General features: G+C 42.1%; 1 protein-coding gene across 3 annotated transcripts in view; it reads right to left on the bottom strand.

Annotated features, from left to right (window-relative positions):
* The window catches only part of SMC6 (structural maintenance of chromosomes 6), an 83,785-nt gene that overhangs the window by 21,442 nt on the left and 42,368 nt on the right, over nucleotides 1-19,975 (bottom strand). For 2 of the 3 annotated variants that reach the window (XM_077812498.1, XM_077812499.1), the window contains 3 exons: nucleotides 15,446-15,583; nucleotides 8,443-8,588; nucleotides 331-456 (listed from right to left, as the gene is read on the bottom strand). In XM_077812498.1, the coding sequence (XP_077668624.1) occupies nucleotides 331-456; nucleotides 8,443-8,588; nucleotides 15,446-15,583 (410 nt within the window). The remainder of the gene's footprint in view (nucleotides 1-330; nucleotides 457-8,442; nucleotides 8,589-15,445; nucleotides 15,584-19,975) is intronic. The other variant, XM_077812500.1, reaches the window with a different exon arrangement.

The following is a 19,975-nucleotide window of genomic DNA, read 5'->3' as shown; positions in this document are numbered from 1 at the left end:
AGCGATGCAAAGATTTGATTTTTTTAGCTGCAATTAGTTGCAACTCTTAAAATATTTTATGTTATACCTTTCCCAATTTCAATTTTGTTTGAGTATTTTTAAAAGAGGGGCAAGAAGAGGATAATGGTCAGTCAGAATTATTGAAAAAAGTACATATGGCATGGAGGCCTAACATAGGAATTTTAAATGTGTTGAATACAGAAATTTCTTCTGAGTGGCCCTGGGAAATACCTATATTTCCCCAATCAATAGAATTTTATGACAAATATTTTTAATCTGCCTCATCACAGGTATTTGAACCACTAACACTAAAATGAAGATCACACTCACCTTCTGAACTGTTGATACATTTTGTATCTCTGTGTCATTATTTGATCCAACAATTTAATAAACTTCTTCAAATTCTTCACTTTACCTTCTGCATCCTGATATTTGTCCTTTGCGTCAAGAAGCTGCCTGATTTATCAGCAAAAAGATTCTCATAAATATCTAGTTAAACTCAAAAGATGCTGTTAGGACCCAAGCAAACTCTTGATGCTTAATTTAAAACCATACTGACAACCAACATTCTCTTTTCAGAAAACAAAAACAAACATATGCTTACAATCTATTAAACCATCACTCTAAAACTAACATCATGTGGGCACATAAGCTGAATTTTCTCAGGGAAGGGAAAATCATTGTTAATAAAAAAGATTATTGTTCTTTGTTGGGGGAGAAAAGGAATGGTAAATTCCTTAGCTGATACAGTAAAAGCTTTTTAACTGGCATGCTGGGAGAATGGGGATGCTGGTAAATTAAAAATGCCAGTTAACTCAGAGGGAGGAGTTTGGAGGGGGGCGGGGGCAGAGGCGTGCTGCGAGGCACGCTCTGGAAGGAAGTTTGGGTCTGGGAGGGGGCTTGGGGTGCCGTGGGGGGTGGCACGCGCTCACCTCTGGCAGCTCTCCATCCCTGCTGCTCCAGGTGGAGGTGTGGCCAGGTGCCCCTGCAAGCAGGCACGCTGCCTCCATCTGTAGGCGCTCCCCCCAACCCCTCCGCAGCTCCCATTGGCCGCGGTTCCCGGCAAACAGGCTGGGACGGGAGCCATGGAGCCAGTGCTCGGGGAGTGGGGGACAGAGGCAGCATGCCTGGCTGTGCCTCTGCCAGCAACAGCAGGGACGGGGAGCCACTTGTGGGGAGCCACCTGATGTAAGCGCCCCCACCATCTGGCACCCTGAACCCTGCCCATGCCCCAGCCCCCTGCCAGCCTCTGAACAACCGTACTATAAACCAGACTTTCAGTGCAGATCAGAAATGTTGGTTTATACAGCTTGTCAGCTGGTGAAGTGCCGGATAAAAGAGCTTTTTCTGTACTTTCTTTTCTGCTAGCAGTGTCTCACACAATTCTGATACGTTTGGGCTATTTCCCGCTCTTCTGCTTCCCTTCCATTCTGATATATATGGACTATTCCCCTCCTGTCTTCAGTTTCCAGTACAAAGCTTTAGCACATCTTATGCTAGACAGGACCCCTTCTCTGGTTTGCTGCCAGATGAGTCATTTCAAAGTAAAAACTCATAGAACGTGATTAGTAACAGTAACTTCAGTGACAGCCAGTTAATTGCGTACGGCAGGCTACAGTCTACAAAGGTAACTATCAAAATAAAATTTTGTCCCTTGGCTATTAAGACATCCAAGGAGGGCAGAATTGTGGGAGATACTTGATAACTGCTTTCTGCTAGCAGTAAGAAATTTATCATTCTGCAGCCCAGTGTCTCCCACAATTCTGATATACAGAGGAAGTAGCCAGCAGTGACCAGAAGTAGGGATGGATGGAGAGAGAAAACAAAATTGGGCAGGGAACAGCATTGTTGATTGCTTAAACGACAATACTATTAATGGACCACCATCTGCAGCACCATCTCACCACAGGAGGCCTCTGCTAAGGACAGAAAGTCCAGTTTATAGTGCCTAAAAGGTGTTAGCCTGAGACCATGTTGCTGTCCTGCAGATCTCTATGGTGGAAGTACAACTCTTTTGCCCCATGAGGTTGCCACAGATCTTGTAGAATGTACCTTGATTCCACCTGGAATAGGAGCCCCTCTTATGCCATGTATACCTAAGATACAGAGCTTGATCCATCTAACGAGGGATAGTTTGGAAACTCTGAGCCCTTGGCACTTCAGATGAATGGAGACAAACAAGGATCCCAAGCTTCTTGTTCATTCTGTGCACTTGACATAGATCTTTAGCGCTCTTTGAACATCTATAGCACGCCACAGCTTTACACTCGGGTACTGTGGCTTTGGACCGAATGAAGTGAGGATGATCTCTTGTGAGGCATGGAAAGATGAATTCACCTTAGGCAAGAACAATTCTGGAGTTCTTAACACCACCTGGTCATCTTGGAACCCACAGTGGGGTTCCTGCATGGATAGGCTACCAGTTCAGAAACTTGTCTGGCATACATCATGGCCACCACAAAACAGGTTTTGATGAACAGATAGAAGGCAGATATTTATGTCAGTGGTTCAAAAGGGTGAGTGGTTATGGCTTTCAATACCAGGGGTAAATCCCACTTAGGGAATACTGGTTTTGCTTGGAGGAATCTGGATACCTGAGGATTATCCACTAAGGAAACAGAGGATCCTACAAATAGTATGCTACTTATGGCTGACATCTGAAGTGCTACTGTGCTGGACTGAAGTCCCTTCTCTTCAAGAAAGTCCTGAACAACAGGAGTTCTAGGATCCTTGGCATTCTTGACACCATGAAACCTGCTCCAGATGGAGAAGTAAGCCTTTAATGTGGAAGCTCCTCTGGAGGACAGCAGAGTTCTGATCACTTTGAGGATAGACCAACACTTCCCTCTCAATAGCCAGGCTACCAGTTGTATCGATGGTCTGGTTGGAGGAATGGGCTTTGGCGAAGGATGTCTCTGTTCTCACTAGTAGCTGCAATGGTGGTCCCAATTTCAATTCTACCAGATCAGAGAAATATGATCTCCTTTGCTGTTGCGAAGTTGGCATTGTCACCTTTGTGCCTTCTCACTTTATCTCCTGGATCACCTTTCCTAGATGTGTAAAGGGCATGAATGAATATAGCAGGCCTTGTGGCCACATCTATGTGAAAGAGCATCTGTCCCCATGGACACTGGATCTCTTTCCCTGGTGAAGTATTTCTCCGGTGAAGAACCCTGCTTTGGGTTCTTGTGATTGTCAAACAGGTTGACTGAAGTGAGGCCAAATGTCTACAAGATCAGAGTGAAGACTTTTTGATTTAGGCACCATTCTAAGTTGATGACTGTCTGCTGAGCCAGTCTGTCTTTTGGTTCAGTTGTCCTTTTGTGTGTATCGCTCTAACGGAAGGAAGGGTCCTCTCTGCCCATTCCAATACTGATATTTTTTCCACATGTAGAGTTGAACTCCTTTCTCTTCCTGGTTGTTGAGATAGTACAAACTTATGTGGCCTGTCCAACTGGTCATCCTCTAGATAGCTCTAGAACCTTAGCAGAGCTAGTTTGACTCTCTGGTTCCTTTCCCAGGAGTCTGAGGCATCTTGTGTTGTTCTGTGGCTCAGACGCGTGCTCTCCACCCCATCAGGCTGGCATTGGTTGAGAGTTTCTGTGGGTCTAGAGAGCATATGAGAAGACCCCTGTGGATGTTCTCTGGGACTGAATCATAGAATCATAGAATATCAGGGTTGGAAGGGACCTCAGGAGGTCATCTAGTCCAACCCTGCTCAAAGCAGGACCAATCCCCAATTAAATCATCCCAGCCAGGGCTTTGTCAAGCCTGACCTTAATAACTTAGAAGGAAGGAGATTCCACCACCTCCCTAGATAATGCATTCCAGCGTTTCACCACCCTCATAGTGAAAAAGGTTTTCCTAATATCCAACCTAAATCTTCCCCACTGCAACTTCAGACCATTACTCCTCGTTCTGTCATCTGCTACCACTGAGAACAGTCTAGAGCCATCCTCTTTGGAACCCCCTTTCAGATAGTTGAAAGCAGCTATCAAATCCCCCCTCATTCTTCTCTTCTGCAGACTAAACAGTCCCAGTTCCCTCAGCCTCTCCTCATAACTCATGTGTTCCAGTCCCCTAATCATTTTTGTTGCCCTCCGCTGGATACTTTCCAATTTTTCCACATCCTTCTTGTAGTGTGGGGCCCAAAACTGGACACAGTACTCCAGATGAGGCCTCACCAGTGTCGAATAGAGGGGAACGATCACGTCCCTTGATCTGCTGGCAGTGCCCCTACTTATACAGCCCAAAATGCCATTGGCTTTCTTGGCAACAAGGGCACACTGTTGACTCATATCCAGCTTCTCGTCCACTGTAACCCCTAGGTCCTTTTCTGCAGAACTGCTGCCTACCCGTTCGGTCCCTAGTCTGTGGTGGTGCATTGGATTCTTCCGTCCTAAGTGCAGGACTCTGCACTTGTCCTTGTTGAACCTCATCAGATTTCTTTTGGCCCAATCCTCCAATTTGTCTAGGGCCCTCTGTATCCTATTCCTACCCTCCAGCATACCTACCTCTCCTCCCAGTTTAGTGTCATCTGCAAACTTGCTGAGGGTGCAATCCACACCATCCTCCAGATCATTTATGAAGATATTGAACAAAACCAGCCTCAGGACCGACCCTTGGGGCACTCCACTTGATACCGGCTGCCAACTAGACATGGAGCCATTGATCACTACCCATTGAGCCTGACAATCTAGCCAGCTTTCTATCCACCTTATAGTCCATTTATCTAGCCCATACTTCTTTAACTTGCTGGCAAGAATACTGTGGGAGACAGTGTCAAAAGCTTTGCTAAAGTCAAGGAACAACACGTCCACTGCTTTCCCTTCATCCAGAGAACCAGTTATCTCGTCATAGAAGGCATAGAAGGATGGGGTGAGGCCTTTAGTACAAAGGACTTACCTGTAACTCACTACCCCTCTTACCACTTGCCTGTGGTTGATATGTACCATTCTTCTGAGAAATAGGATCTGGGCAGGCACACATTTGTTCCTTGTCATAGTGGGTTCTTACAGGCAGTGGGACTTCCTCTGGATTTTCCACCCAAGCCCTGGTTCCAGGGTTTTCCCCTGATATGTCTGTTGTCCTTCCTCTGGTACTTTTGTGAGGATGGATTAAAGGAGCATTTGTCTCTTGCTAGGTTTCTAATCACTCTTCAGAGCATTGCATAGAGAAGGGAGGGACTATTTCCATTTGGCAGCACTTTCTGCCACTATCTTATCCAATTTTTCCCCAAATAGGAGAGACTGTTAATTTAGATGAACATGGGATTTGTTTGTTTTGTTCCACAGAAGAAGCCATACACTGTATCTGGCTACTGACCTGGATTCCATGGCCCTTGCTGAAAATCTCATTACTTGCATTAAGGCACCTGCCATGAAGGCTGTTGCTAGGAAAATTTTCTTAATTAGCAAGCCAGAAGTCTAAGTGGTCTCCGTTCTTCAGGCAGGATACTGTAACTCTTGTAACTTCCAAGGATGCTCTAAGGGCAGACAAGGAAGCTTCGAAGTCCCTTCCAAGGCTGGCTTCCACCTTTCTGTTTGCTGGATCTTTGGGAAAGAAATCCCCTTCAGATGGTATCACCATATCTTTTGCTAGTAATGTCACTGCAGCATTGACATTTGGAACTTCAAAATTACACTTTTTGGGCCCTTGACATTTATAGTATTTTAGGTGCATGCCTGTTTGTATGTTCACCCTTGTCTGAGGTTTCCCATCCTTCTCGGATCACATCCTCAAAGCATGGGTACAGGGGAATTGCTTCCTCAGGTGAGGATTTGGAAGGCAAGTATTTGTTTTTAGGCTTGTCTTAGTGTTCCTCTTCAGGTTGGATCTGGATCATGGATGCAACCTTTCTGCACATGGTTCTGAACATCTCATGGTGAAGTCCTTGGCTGCATTTTTCCCATGTCCTGCTCAGAAACAGAACCTCAGCAGAGTAGGACCTGCCTGAGACAGAGGACATTGTACCTTTCCTTACCCTCTTTAGCGCTCTGGAGATTTTTTTGTCCTGCTTTGTAGATGTTGCTGCCCAACTGTGGCCAGAGCATGGTCTCTTGCAGTTTGCTGAATACAGAGTCTTGTGCCCTCTGGATATGCCTCCCTCATTGTTCTCCCACTCTAAGGTCCCACTGCCTCTGCTCAGGAGATGGGGTCTAGTTCCCTGGTTTGAACCAGGAAGAAGGGGAACTAGATAAAAGCCCTGCTTCTCTCCCCAGGGAATAGAGAACTCATTTTAGGACCAGGAGGCCCCTAAAAGTTTTTTTTCCCCTCCTTCTTTCCAGTCCTGTGCTGCCCTGGGATTTACTCCATGGGCTTGCTGACTGAAGTCCTCCTCACCCAGAATGAGACCCAGACAGAGTGGCGAAAGAGATTCCAAGAATCCTCATATAACAAACGGAAGAAAGGGGAACTTGATAGCAATGATTATAAATGAGAAGTTAGTAACTGTACATAATTGATAAAGAAAGCCAAGGGACACAAGGAGAAATCTAGGGCCAATGAAGTTAAGGACAATAAGGAGTTGTTTTTTTCCTAACTATATTAGGAACAAAAAGAATCCTGAAAATGGTACTGGTCCACTGCTAGATGCAAATGGTAGAATTATCTGTAACAATGCACAAAAGGCAAAGGTGTTCGACAAATATATTTGTATTTGGGTAAAAAAACCCACATAATGAAGACTCACCACATGGTGATAATACTCCATTCCACTAGTATCTCTGGAGAATGTTAAATATAAGTTACCAAACTTAGACATTTTTAATCAGCAAGTCAAGATAACCTGCATCCAAGAATTTTTTAAAAAGCTGGCTGAGGAGCTCACTGTACCATCAATGTTGATTTCAAAAAAATCCTGGACCATGAAGTTCCAGAAGACTGGAAGGAAGTGAACATGCCAATTTAAAAAAGGGTAAACTGGAAGGCCCAGGTAGTTATAAGCCTGTCAGCCTGACATCAATCCCAGGCAAGATAATCGAACCAGCTGATATGGTACTTGATAACCATAGGAGTTATGACACACAGCACAGTAGATTCAAAGCCTCACCTATAGCTATTCAGACCAAAGATTTTTCATATGTTTAGTAAGGAAAACCCACATTGTGTCTCCCCCTGTCCCCCCGCCCCTCCCCGCAAAAAAAATTGGCTTGATAATTAACTAATGGAGGGTAATGTAAATAAACCCAAAATATGGATGTTTTTCTAAAATAATATGCTCTAGGAATTACTTTGGGGAAGTCCTATGACCTGTGTTATACAGGCAGTCAGACTAGACGATCACAATGGTAACTTCTAACCTTAGAATTTATGAAATCAAGACTAGATTTTTTTTTTCTAAAAGGCAGCTCTAGTTCAATACAAATTTTTGGACTTGATTTAAGAATTACAGAGCGAAGTTCAGTATCATGCAAGAAATCAGACTAGATCAGTGATTCTCAAACTATGGGACGAACCTCACAAGGGAGGCATGGGAATGCATCAAGGGAAGTGCGAGCTGTGTGCCATTATTTAAGAACTCTGGCTGTCAGTCCCAGGGGCTGGGACATGTGCAGAAGGCCATGCACACCCAGGAGATGGGGATATAGGTAACAGCCAGAGGCCTTCCAAACTACTCACCTGGAAGCAGCAGGGGTCTAGCTATCAGCCCCGTGGTGGCAGCAGTAGTGTAGAAGTAAGGGTGGCAATGGAGTGCTAAATCCGCTGTGAAAAGTGATATTGACAAATATCACTTTTCATATTGTTGCCCTTACTTCTGTGCTGCTGCTGGTACAGCGCTGCCTTCAGAGCTGGGAGCCCAGACAACAGCCGCTGCTCTTCACTCTGCCTTCAGAGCTGGGTGGTGGTATATGTACTCAGGGGGGAGGAGGGACGGCGGTGCGCAAACTAGACACCAAGAAGGGGGGGGCAATCAAATATATTTGAGAAACACCAACCTAGATAATCATCCTGGTCCTTCTGGCTTTAAATCTATGAATTCTCTAACTCCAAAAATACAAATGCCCACAGCAGCTGGCACCACTTACTTTGATGAGTATGATGGACCCTGCCTTGGAAACAGTGTCATGCAAAGTGAGGTGGTCAGCATCCTAATGCCAGAGCAACAGACATAGGTGGACAGAGGTCCTTACTCCACTCTTCCTATTTTTGTTACATTGTATATAAAAATAGAAATTGTAAACTGTTTATGGTAGGGACCATGTCTTATTCAGTTTCTCTGGAGCACACAGCATCACATTTGGGTGCTACAGAAATAATGCAATGAGCAGCCAAACATATTTAAGGCTATGACTACTCCTTAGTTCAAGAAGAGCACCCGTCACCATTAATCAGACTTGTTTTTTAAAAAAAGTTTAGAGATAATTAAAATAAAACTAATCTACTGTCCCAATGAAGCAACTATTCTGCCCCCCAACCCCAAAATATGTAGCCACTGTTTACTTTATTATTTCTTCTCTGTTTCCATGATGATCTCTTTCTGAATTGATCTTGTCTCTTAAGCGATTCATTTCTGTGTCAAGACTCTTGACAGTTCTGTTGACTTCTATCCGTTGCGGGCAGATTTGTGTGGCCTGTGCAATCTTTTCCTAAAGAGAAGTTTGAAATGCTAAAAAACGCTATACAAATAAACCATAATGTATCTTCCTGTAAATAGTTAATATTTTGTATGGTGAAAAGCAGTAAAAGAGAAATTCTGAGTTCATTACTAATGGGCTCTCCCCACCTGTGGAATTCAGAGACAGTCCGGTGTTGTAGCTGGAGGCTCCAGGACTAAGCTTTGTCTTTCATCTCAGGCCACCCAAAAAAATTTCCACAGCTGTATAAACACTCCAGCAACCAATTATTAGTATAAAGGCAACCTGTCAATTGTCAATGCCTAAGTCTCCCTTCAGAGAAAAATTTCAATTTATATTCTGATCATTTACCAGACTACCAGGGTGGATGGAATACAGAGAGAAGCTGCTAAAAAGAAAGAAAATTATCAGGTAAGAAACTGATCATTCAGTTGCAAAGCTTCTCTGCTCTTTAATTATTCATGGGAAGTAATAAGCAGTGTATCCCAGAGGTAGGGAGGGAAAGAATAAGTTGAATTATTATAGCAGAATAATTTAGATGGAAGTTCCCCCCATTTTTACCTTCTCCTTGCAACAAACTTGAAACTGTGAGGCCTTGGCATTTTTGACAGAATGAGATGAAAAGGTACATATGTACTTCAGATGCTTGAGAGAGATCTTTCGTACTCGAGGAATGCCCATTTATGACACACCTTCCACAGGTTAGAACAAAATGGTGGGAGAACTATTTTCCAGAAATTGTGGAAAAGGGAACTTATCTTGAATTGAAAGGTTTTTGGACCTATAAGCATAATCTTTCTCTCATGACAAAGGCAGTGTGGTTTTTGTATGAACATGGGAACTAATTCCAAAACTTGCCTTTCACACGTAATATGACTAGCAAGGCCAACCGCAAACTTGTCTAATTTGTCACTGTGATTAAAAATGGTACCTGATACTCCAAGTACTTGATGACAAAACATTATGGCTGGTACCCACATTTTTATCATGCTTGGTTGTAGGACTCCAACCAAGCCGCCTGAAGAAACTCTAGTGTACCTGAAATCACATCAGAACTTTGGGATTATTATTGCATTTCTATGACATCATCATCTAGAGGTCAGGGACGCAGTGTGCTGGGGACTGCACAAAAAGGCAGTCTTTGCCCCAAGGAGCTTTTCGTTTCCCCTCACACCAGGAAAGTAAATTCGACTAAACCAATGATGATACACCCTGACTGAGTTTTGTTGGGAAATCAACTTTACTGGAGGTTAATGCTAAACTACACTTCTCTTCTCATGCCCAATTTGTTAACTGTAGATGTTCCCAGTCTGACTGAAGGAGTCCCTGCTTCAAGAAGTCTGGTGTTCTGTGTAAGTATTATGTGGGGTCTTTGGCTACCTAGCAAGTCCAAAGTGCCTTCTGTAGGAGGACCACTACAACCCTCTCTCTTTCTCTTTTCTGTACCCTTTATGTAAACTATCTTGAAAAGTAGCAAATTCTTCTCTACTCAGGACATTATTTCCATCATCAAGGAAAAGCTTTTGACCGCTGTTTATTTCCTGATTTGGAAAAGGATATAAACACTCATGTCTCAATCGTAAGCCAACCTCTCATGGTGTATGGGGTCTTTTTGGAAGGAAGTCCCCTTACGAAGGTTTGACTGTCTTTCACTGGTAGAGCTACTACTGCATCAACTGTAGGTTCCCAAATAAGGCTGTCAAGAGATTAAAAAAATTAATCGTGAGATTAATCGCACTGCTGAACAATAATAGAATACCATTTATTTAAATATTTTTGGATTTTTTTTACATTTTCAAATATATTGATTTCAATTACAACATAGAATACAAAGTGCACAGTGCTCACTTCATATTTATTTTTGATTACAAGTATTTGCACTGTAAAAAAATAAATAGTATTTTCAATTCACCTAATACAAGTATTATAGTGCAATCTTTTTACCATGAAAGTTGAACTTACAAATGTAGAATTATGTACCAAAAAAACTGTGTTCAAAAATAAAACAATATAAAATTTTAGAACCTGCAAGCACACTCAGTCATACTTCAGCCAGTCGCTCAGACAAACAAGTTTGATTACTATTTGCAGGAGATAATGCTGCCCACTTTTTGTTTACAATGTCACCTGAAAGTGAGAACAGGCGTTCACATGGCACTGTTGTAGCCAGCGTTGCAAGATATTTACATGCCAGATGTGCTAATGATTCATATGTCCCTTCATGCTTCAACCACCATTCCAGAGGACATGCATCTGTGCTGATGACAAGTTCTGCTCAATAACAATCCAAAGCGGAGTGGATCAATGCAGGTTCATTTTCATCATCTGAGTCAAATGCCACCAGCAGAAAGTTGATTTTCTTTTTTGGTGGTTCGGGTTCTGTAGTTTCCGGTATCTGAGTGTTGCTCTTTTAAATTTTCTGAAAGCATGCTTCACACCTCATCCCTCTCAGATTTTGGACAGCATTTCAGATTCTTAAACTTTGGGTGGAGTGTTGCAGCTATTTTTAGAAATCTCACATTAGAACCTTCTTTGTGTTTGTCAAATCTGCTGTGAAACTGTTCTTAAAATGAACATGTGCTGGGTCATCATCCGAGACTGCTATGACATGACATTTATGACAGAATGCAGGTAAAACTGAACAGGAGACATAATTCTGCCCCAAGGAGGTCAGTCACAAATGTAAATAACGCATCGTCAACATGGAAGCATGTCCTCTGGAATGGTGGCCGAAGAATGAAGGGGCATATGAATGTTTAGCATATCTGACATGTAAATACCTTGCAACACCAGCTACAAAAGTACCATGCGAACACCTGTTCTCAATTTCAGTTGACATTATAAACAAGAAGCGGGCAGCGTTATCTCCTGCAAATTTTACCCAAACTTGTTTGTCTGAGCAATTGGCTAAAGTAGGATTGAGTGGACTTGTGGGCTCTAAAATTCTACATTGTTTTATTTTTGAATGCAGGGTTTTTTTGTACATAACTCTACATTTTTGAGTTCAACTTCCATGAAAAAGAAATTGCACAGTACTTGTATTGGATGAATTGAAAAATACTATTTTTTTTTACAGTGCAAATATTTGTAATCAAAAATAAATATAAAGTGAGCACTGTATACTTTGTATTCTGTGTTGTAATTGAAATCAATATATTTGAAAATGTAGAAAACATCCAAAAATATTAAATAAATTCAAACTGGTATTCTATTGTTTAACAGTGTGATTAATTTGTTTGAGTTAATCGTGAGAGTTAACTGTGATTGACAACCCTATTCCCAAAATGTATTAAATTTTTCTTTTATAGAAGCATTTTAATTTAACGTTTTGCTTAATCAGATATCCCCATTTGAATTTTATGATGCTCTCATCAATGGGAAAACATGTATCTAATTATATTTGAAAGGGAAGATATTGTATAAATATCAATGAGTTCCTTGCAAGCCATTGATTGGGATCCACTCTTGGAAACATCTTGCTGGTTGGTTGGTTTTTGTTTTTTGTGTGTGATGTATTTATGGTACCTCTTTCCCTGGCTGTTTAGAGAAGGGAGGTAATACATTATTCATCCTGGCATGGATATCATACAATTCATAGTGGGAGGAAAGGGAGCTGTGTTGGAGCCCTGGTTCTTTCTCCAGGGAACTGAGAACTCACTTTTGTATCTTCGGGGGAGGAAGGGAAGAGACAGAGAAGATGAGGACTCTGAATCCTTTTAGGCTTTTTCCCCTCCAACCCAGGTCTGTTGCAAGAATTTACCCATAGCTGACCAGATAGCTTCCTCCTCATCTTTAGACTCTCTCTCAAAAGCCCAGAATCACTTAATTGGACTTTTCGGTGTTCAGATCACAGCTCCTCAGGCAGGGTGGGGAACTGACATGCTAATCTGACTGAGCCCCTTAATCTAGCAAGGCAAGGGCTGGCTGGCTGGAAACAGGCAGGGCATAATTCACCTTCTGTAGAACCTGTATACACAGCTTCACATATGGAAAACTGCTTAGATTTAAGTTAGGGCTTTATAAGATAGTTCTGCCATGCCTGAGCAGAGACACAGGAGTCTGGTAGGAAGATGCTGCAGTGGCAGATCCATGCAGTTGAAATCAAACACTGCTATTTACCCAATCCAAGAGAAGAGAAGGATGAGAATATTGGAAGTTGCAACTGCATGAAAATGAATAAAAAAAATAAAAGATTTTAAAACAAAATGGTCAGGAAAAACAGAACCGCCAACTTGTTCCAACAACATTTTCTGGACACAGAAAATCTGGTGGTCTGAGCTGAAGGGAAGAGCTCAGTCCTGGAGTCTCCAGCAACAACACTAGACCGCCTCCAAATTCCACAGGAGCAATAGCCTATTAGTAATCTATGAGAGAAGCTGTGCAAAAAGAAATGAAGTCTCTAATGCAAGCGTGTCTCTCTTGTTTGCACATAGCACTCAGTACAATGGATCTCCTCTTGGGGCTCTTCGTCATTATTTTAATAGAAATGTGTAGTAGTAATAATTTATTTATTACAATATGAAAAGGGAGTATCTATCTGAAAGCGCCTATATATTGATAGTAATTTATCTATATCTATAATAAACTATATTTTAGATACATGATCTAAATCAGTAGGTTTCTAATATCCTACCTTCTATTCATTTATTAACAAAACAATGAAGCGGCACTCCTTTAGCCATCTAGTGTTGTTTTAGTCATTTTTCCTTGATGCTTGTAACTTAAAATCAACTTCTAAAGGCAACCTGATAGCAGTGAAAAGGGGAAATGTGGGATGCAGCATGCACCTTAACTTGTTGATGCTTGACTTCGGCATAAACTTACTGCCCAAGACTAACCAGACCAGATGAGGCATCCAATTCCAAAGCTTATGGCTCCTGGCAAGTTACTGTACAAGGAGGCCCCACCCCTGCAGGCTACCAATAGGACAGGACTCCTTTAGCAATTGTTTGCTGTTCTAAATTATAATAAAGTTACAGCCACTGGTCAAAAATCTAATGCTTGTGTCTGTCCCCTGCCATTTGCTAGATACTTTCCTATAAAGTTTAGAATCTAAATAGCCTTTCTTTTGTCCTCAGTCTTGAATCCTTTCATAGAGCTCTCTTGATGATTACATTTGTGTTTAAATTCCATATTGATGGTTTTATAAAAACTATCACCACCCTGAACAAATGCAATGCTCAGAAAAACTGCTATTTGTTTTCAGATCGGAGACAGTAAGTATACATTTTACTGAATGAAGACATTTTCATCATATATTCCCCACTGGTACAAAAGCAGCACTCTTGGCTTGATAAGCCTGAGTTATCGAATGGAAAAGTTCTTACCAATCATCTCCTTTCTGCTAGCAGTGTCTCCCACAATTCTGTATGTCTGCACTGCTCTCTTCTCTCTGCAGCTCAGTGTTCTGGTGACACACACTCTGGCCATAGCCCATCTGCTCCTGCTTGCTGCCAGATGAGTTATTCCCAAGCTTTACAACTTGCATAATATCGTTAACACATACCAGAGATAATGAAATAACTATATACATTAGATGAAGGAAGACAGTCATATGGTAATGATTCCACTTAATAGCTGACTCTACTCATTAACAATCCTTGGTGGGTAAAACTGTGGGAGACACTACAGGCTGAAAGAAAAGCGGTAAGAAATTTTCTGCTCTGCAGCCCAATTCTCCCACAATTGTGGATGTCTGGGAAGTAGTCAGCAATGAACAGATATAGGAAGGGTTGTGAAACAAGAAATTTGGTAGGAAAGAAGTACCCTCCTCTATTCATGAGTTTGCTCAAAAGTCTATTATTTTTGGACCATGGCCTGCAGCACCTTCCTACCATAGGTGGTGTCTGCAGAAGGTCCACCTTGTAGTATTTAAGTTGTTAGCTGTAGACCAAATAGTCACTTTGAAAATTTCCCAAACTGGATGCATTTGCTTTTTCCCCCACTCATGAGAGTGTGAGCCTTGATCCCTTCTGGGAGAGGAATCTCTGATTTATAAGCTTCCACAATACATAGTCTATCCACCTAGTGATGGAGGACTTGGAAGTTCTTAGTCCAAGATATTTCGAGTGGAAGGAAATTAATTAGGAGCCCAATCTTCTTGTGGATTCTGTATGCTTTCAAAACTTATGACACCTAAGATGCGTCACACCTTTGCAGTTGAACAGAACGAAGGAAACACAACCTCCTGGGAAGCAAGGAAGGAAGAATTTCTCTTGGGAAGAAAAGATTTTGTCCATGAGGGAGATGCAATAGGGGAGGCTCAGGGAGGGTTAAACCCTGAAGGATTAACTGATCAGGGAAGAGGAGGAATGCCAAGGAGGGAGAATACTGCTCCCTGCCAAAAAATGTGCAGAAAAGTTAAAATAGAAGGAGGGAAGGCAGGAACAAAAGAAACTACTACTGTCTGTGGCCGTGGAGGTATAGAATCTGGCAGCATGCAAGAGCAGAGTAGGCGTGACCAGACCATGTGGCGCCAAAATGCTGAACCTACTTCTATGAGTGGCAGAGAGAGAACAGCCCAGATGTGCAGAATTGTGGGAGACGGTGGGCTGCAGAAAGATTTAAGTTAACTGGTAGGCTTAAAATCACAATAATGTTTCATTAAGACATATATCAAAAGGAAACTACACTCCATACACTTCAAGTTCTTTTTAGCTGACCTAGCAATCAATATTTAAAGACAACTAAAATACCGACAATAGTATGCAGGACAGATTTCTTGAGTACTTGGGGTTAGAGCAAGGGACTATGATACTAATTTTAAAATAACAGAAACTTCACTTAGGAGAGGGAACAGCTGACTAAGTAATAAATGGACCTTGAATACCCAACTTCTGTCCCATACAAATTGTCAAAAACCCTCATACCTTTAATTCTTTTTCTTTAGCAGCTAGTTCTCCTTTAAGTTTTTTTATGGATGCCAAATGCTCTTTCTGTTTTTCTTCGTAGTGCTGCCAGTGGTGTTTACTCTTTTCCACTTCTAAGTCAGCTTGGTTTAATTCATCCTGTTTGGAGCAAATCAAAATGTCACATTTAATCTGGAGTGGCAGATTTGTGAACACCTGCCAATATTTACTGACTTAAAATGAGGGTGTATGTTCAGTCATTACTGCTCCACAAACACAGTTTATAGATTTTCACATTTTATAATGTCATTCCCTCTTAACTCCAGTGGCGGTAACAGCAATTTATGTGAGCGCACATACTCAATTCTGGCAGAAAGAGTATAGTAAGAGAATGCCTTGTGTTGCTCTTCTGCCATACTGGTAACTTTTAGGGGTGGTATGTGGTCTGTAAATGAGGAGTAGTATTCTTTACTCATTGGGAAGAAGAACTCAGACACTGAAAAATGAGGAAGAGAACAGAGAATCCCATTAAATGAACACTTCTGTTATAAAAAGATATAAAAATGTACTGTAAGCATTTACAGGCACACTGTACACACACACACCACATCTGCTTTCAAAACTTTGAAAATTCGAAGTCTTTTCCCAGTTACAAAATGGAATATTTTCCCAGTCAGAAAGTGATTGCAAATTGTACCGTATGCCGTTTTCAACTATAATACATACATAATATAGCAAATGCCATACCCAGATCAGACCAATGATCCAGCCTCCCATCTCTGACAGTGACCAGTACTACATGTTTCAGAAGGATCAACTGTAGTAGACAATTATGGAATAACCTGCCAAAAAGGAAAATCCTCCCTAAACCCTATTAGGTTAGTGGTTGTCTTATGATCTGAACAATGAGGGTTCATATCTTTAGCCTATCTAATATAGCTTTGGATCTTCTCATTCCTATAAATGTTTAATTCTTTCTGGAATCCTACATAAGCTCTTGAGCTTTATTATATAATTTGGCAAAGAGTTCCACAGGTTAATTTTACATGATATGAAAAAATGTGTCTTTTTATGAATTTAAAAAATGTATTCTTTCAGTTCCATTGAACGTTTCCTTGTTCTCATATTATGCAAAAAGGTAAATGGCAGTACTCAGTTTACACTTTCTAAAGCATTCAGTATTTTGTATACCTCCATCATGTTCCCTTTTAGGGTTCTCCTCCAAACAGTCCCAAGTTTTCTTACATTTCCTCATACAGAATTATCGCTCTCTCTTAGGGTATATATATACTTTAGAACCCATGGCAGTGAATCTCAGAGCCTGGGGGTCTACAGACTTGGGCTCGAGCTACAGCATTAAAAGCAGCTGTGTAGAAGTTTGGGCTCGGGCTCAGGCTCTGAAACCCACCCCCCTCTCCAGGCTTCAGAGCCCAAGCTCCACCCCGATCCCAAAGCCTTACATAGCTGGTTTTAGCACTGTAATGTGAGCCTGAGTCTGTAGGCTTGGGCCTTGAGACTTGCTGCTGTGGGTTTTTAATCTCAGTGCAGACACACCTTGTCTTTTCTCACCTGGCTGAGACCCTTCCATTCTGTTGCACACCTTCTCTCCTAATTCATTACTCATGGGCTAGTGGTGCCCCCCACCTGTGGAATTAGGATGAGGTCCAATGTTGTTGCTGGAGGCTCCAGGACTAAGCTGCACCTTTCAGCTCAGACTCAGGCCACCACATTTCCTGCCACTGGTGGAACAGGTTGGTGATTCAGTTTTTCCTGACCATTATTAAAACCTCTATTTTTTTCTTCTCTCTTTAGTTATGAATATAATCTTCCTCCTCTTCCTGCCCTGGACAGGATAAACAGTAGTGGGATTTCAACTCATCTGCCACCGCAGTACCTTCTTGCCAGACTACTCTGCTCCCATTCACACACAGCAGAGCTGTCCTGTTAATACCTGGCTTAAATCTAAGTGGTGTCCCCAATGTGCACTTACAGGCTCCACAAAGGATGAACTATGCCCTGCCTGTTGCCAGTCAGCAGACCTTTGCACTGCTAAGGCATAGGGCTTAGTCAGACCGGAATGTCAGGTGCCCACTATGCCCTGAGGAGCTGTAACTTCAACACAGAACTTCTGAGTTTTTGGGGAGAGAGTCTAAGGACAAGGAATAAGCTATCCAGCCAACTCAAGGGCTAAGTTCCACAACAAAGCTGGAGAAAAAACCCTGCAAGGATCCAGAGTCCCCAACCCCAGATACAGCAGTGGGTCTGCAGTTCCCTGGGAACCCACTGCTGTATCTGGGGCTGGGAACTCTGCCAGTGTCCTTCACAAGGCAGCGATTAGTATTGCTAATGAACAAACTGGGTGACAATCGCTTCTCCTCCCCCTGGGGGAGTGTTTGCTGGGGCATTTCTCCTACATAGTTTCTCTCACAGTACTCTGTATCATGCTCACCATCCTTCCCCAACCCTGCAGCATGTCTGGGCCTGGCAAACAGCAAAGCTTGTTCCTCCTGCGCAGTGCAGCCAGTAAGTCAAAAATTCCAATTAACTAAGAAGGAAGGAGTTTGGGTGCAGGAGAGGGCTCAGAGCTGGTTGTGCTGGAAGGTAGCACCCGGGAGTTACATTTCCAACAGCGGTCAGCATTTATGAGGCCCTTTACCATTAGCCAATGTGGGGACCAGTATATTTGAAAAAGTGGCTTTTGGTGAAGAAGCAGTAGTCTCAGATCTGTAGTTGCTTTTTTAACAGTAGATACAGTTATATTCCATTGGGTTGGAGATAGTTGGGTATCCAATGCAACTCTCAGATTATCAATCTTTTGGCAGAGTTTTTTTTGCACCAGAAAACCATAGTAAGGATATTATTCTCCGAATAAATCTAGAACAGTGGTTCCCAAACTGGGGTTCATGAACCCCTGGGAGTTCACGAAATGTTACAGGGGGTTCTCGGGAAAAAATTCCCTAATGGCAGATAAAGATGTTCCTAGGGCAGCCCTGAGTCCCAGGGGTTTTCAAGAGCGATGCAGATCAAAGCAAACTCATCCATCACACTGAGGAGATTTAAACATTAAGACTCCTTGTAAGAAATGGAAAAGAAGGTGGATATTTTTTTCTGTTTTTAGAATTAAATAGGCTGCTAGTGTTGGTTTTAAAATTATGAAGAACAAGTTTAAGCTTTGCTGTAATGTGCAGTGTTTGCCTGGACTGCTCAAGACCTGAATGCTTGGGCAGGAGGAACTCTATTTGAGTTGGTTACATCCTTTATGCTGTTTTATATCTGATACTCCTTGATGAAACGTAGGAGCCTTGTCTTATAACAGGCTTAATCAAAGTGACACAAGCTACAAAAGTGAGATCTTGGAAGAGTGTTGCCATTTTCATAATGTAATAAAATTAATACTGTAATTATGAATAATAATAAAAAGTGTGTAATAAGCATGTCATAAAAATAAATTTTATATTTCCAAGATCATTGCTTTTATAATTTATGCTCAGGTAAGGGAGACCATCCCGGGAAATATTCATTTTTAGGAGGACATTTTAGTGACAAAGGTTCGCGGAATGTTAAAGTTTGGGAACCACTGATCTAGAAGTTTCCTCCAAAGTATAAATTCTGGAGGTTCTGGAGTTCCCAATGCATCTGGTCCAAATACATTCATAAGTAAATGCTTTAACTCAGTGATATTCAGACCTCAGTGGTTCAGGAGCCAGGTTAGCAAGAAACCACAAAAGATCCACAGTAGTGTGAATTCATGGTTTCATTTAATATACATATATATATTCTCACAGCAAAATAACTGACCAAGTATTCTATAATTGGTTTAACAACATAGTAAAAGCATTCTGATTGGTTAATAATTTAGACTGATTAATCATTAAATCACATAGTATTTTAAGATCACGTGCTGCAAAGAGCCACAGGAGAAACACTGAAGAGCCACTTGCAGTTCATGAGCTTCAGTCTGAGTATCACTGCTTTAACTAGAGATATTTTCATGCTCTAGAGTAGGTGAAGCCAAATTGTTGTGAAAGATATTTTTAATTTATCATTGTCAATTAGCTGTGACAGTCATAATTCCTCTGTCCACCCACTCTCTCAACATCAAAGTTTCGCCATTGATTTCAAGGAAAGGATTGCTCCATAGGAGACATGTCCCTGTTGCTCCTAAGTGGAGGCACAGTCAGGCAGCTCTGTGCACTGCCTCTGCCCGCAGGTGCCGCCCCCGCAGCTCCCACTGTCCGTGATCCCCAGCCAATGGGAGCTGTGGAGTCAGCTCGGGACAGGGCAGGGACAGAGCATGAAGTCCCTGTGGCTGTTCCTCCACTTAGGAGCATTGACCATGGTGCCAATTGGAGCTGCAGGGGCAGCTCCTGCGGGCGGAGGCAGCATGCAGAGCCACCTGGCAGCGCCTCCACCTTCAGCTGATAGGGAAGGCAATTGATCACAATATTCTTTATAACAGCCCTTAACATATTTTGAAAATTGTTACCAGCTCCCGCTCAGTCGTCTTTTCTCAAAACTGAACATAACCAGTTTTTTAGCATTTTCCTCATA

This window comes from Eretmochelys imbricata, chromosome 3 (genome assembly GCF_965152235.1).
Source record: "Eretmochelys imbricata isolate rEreImb1 chromosome 3, rEreImb1.hap1, whole genome shotgun sequence".
Lineage (NCBI taxonomy): Eukaryota > Metazoa > Chordata > Testudines > Cheloniidae > Eretmochelys > Eretmochelys imbricata.
This window is presented reverse-complemented; position numbering and strand designations above follow the sequence as displayed.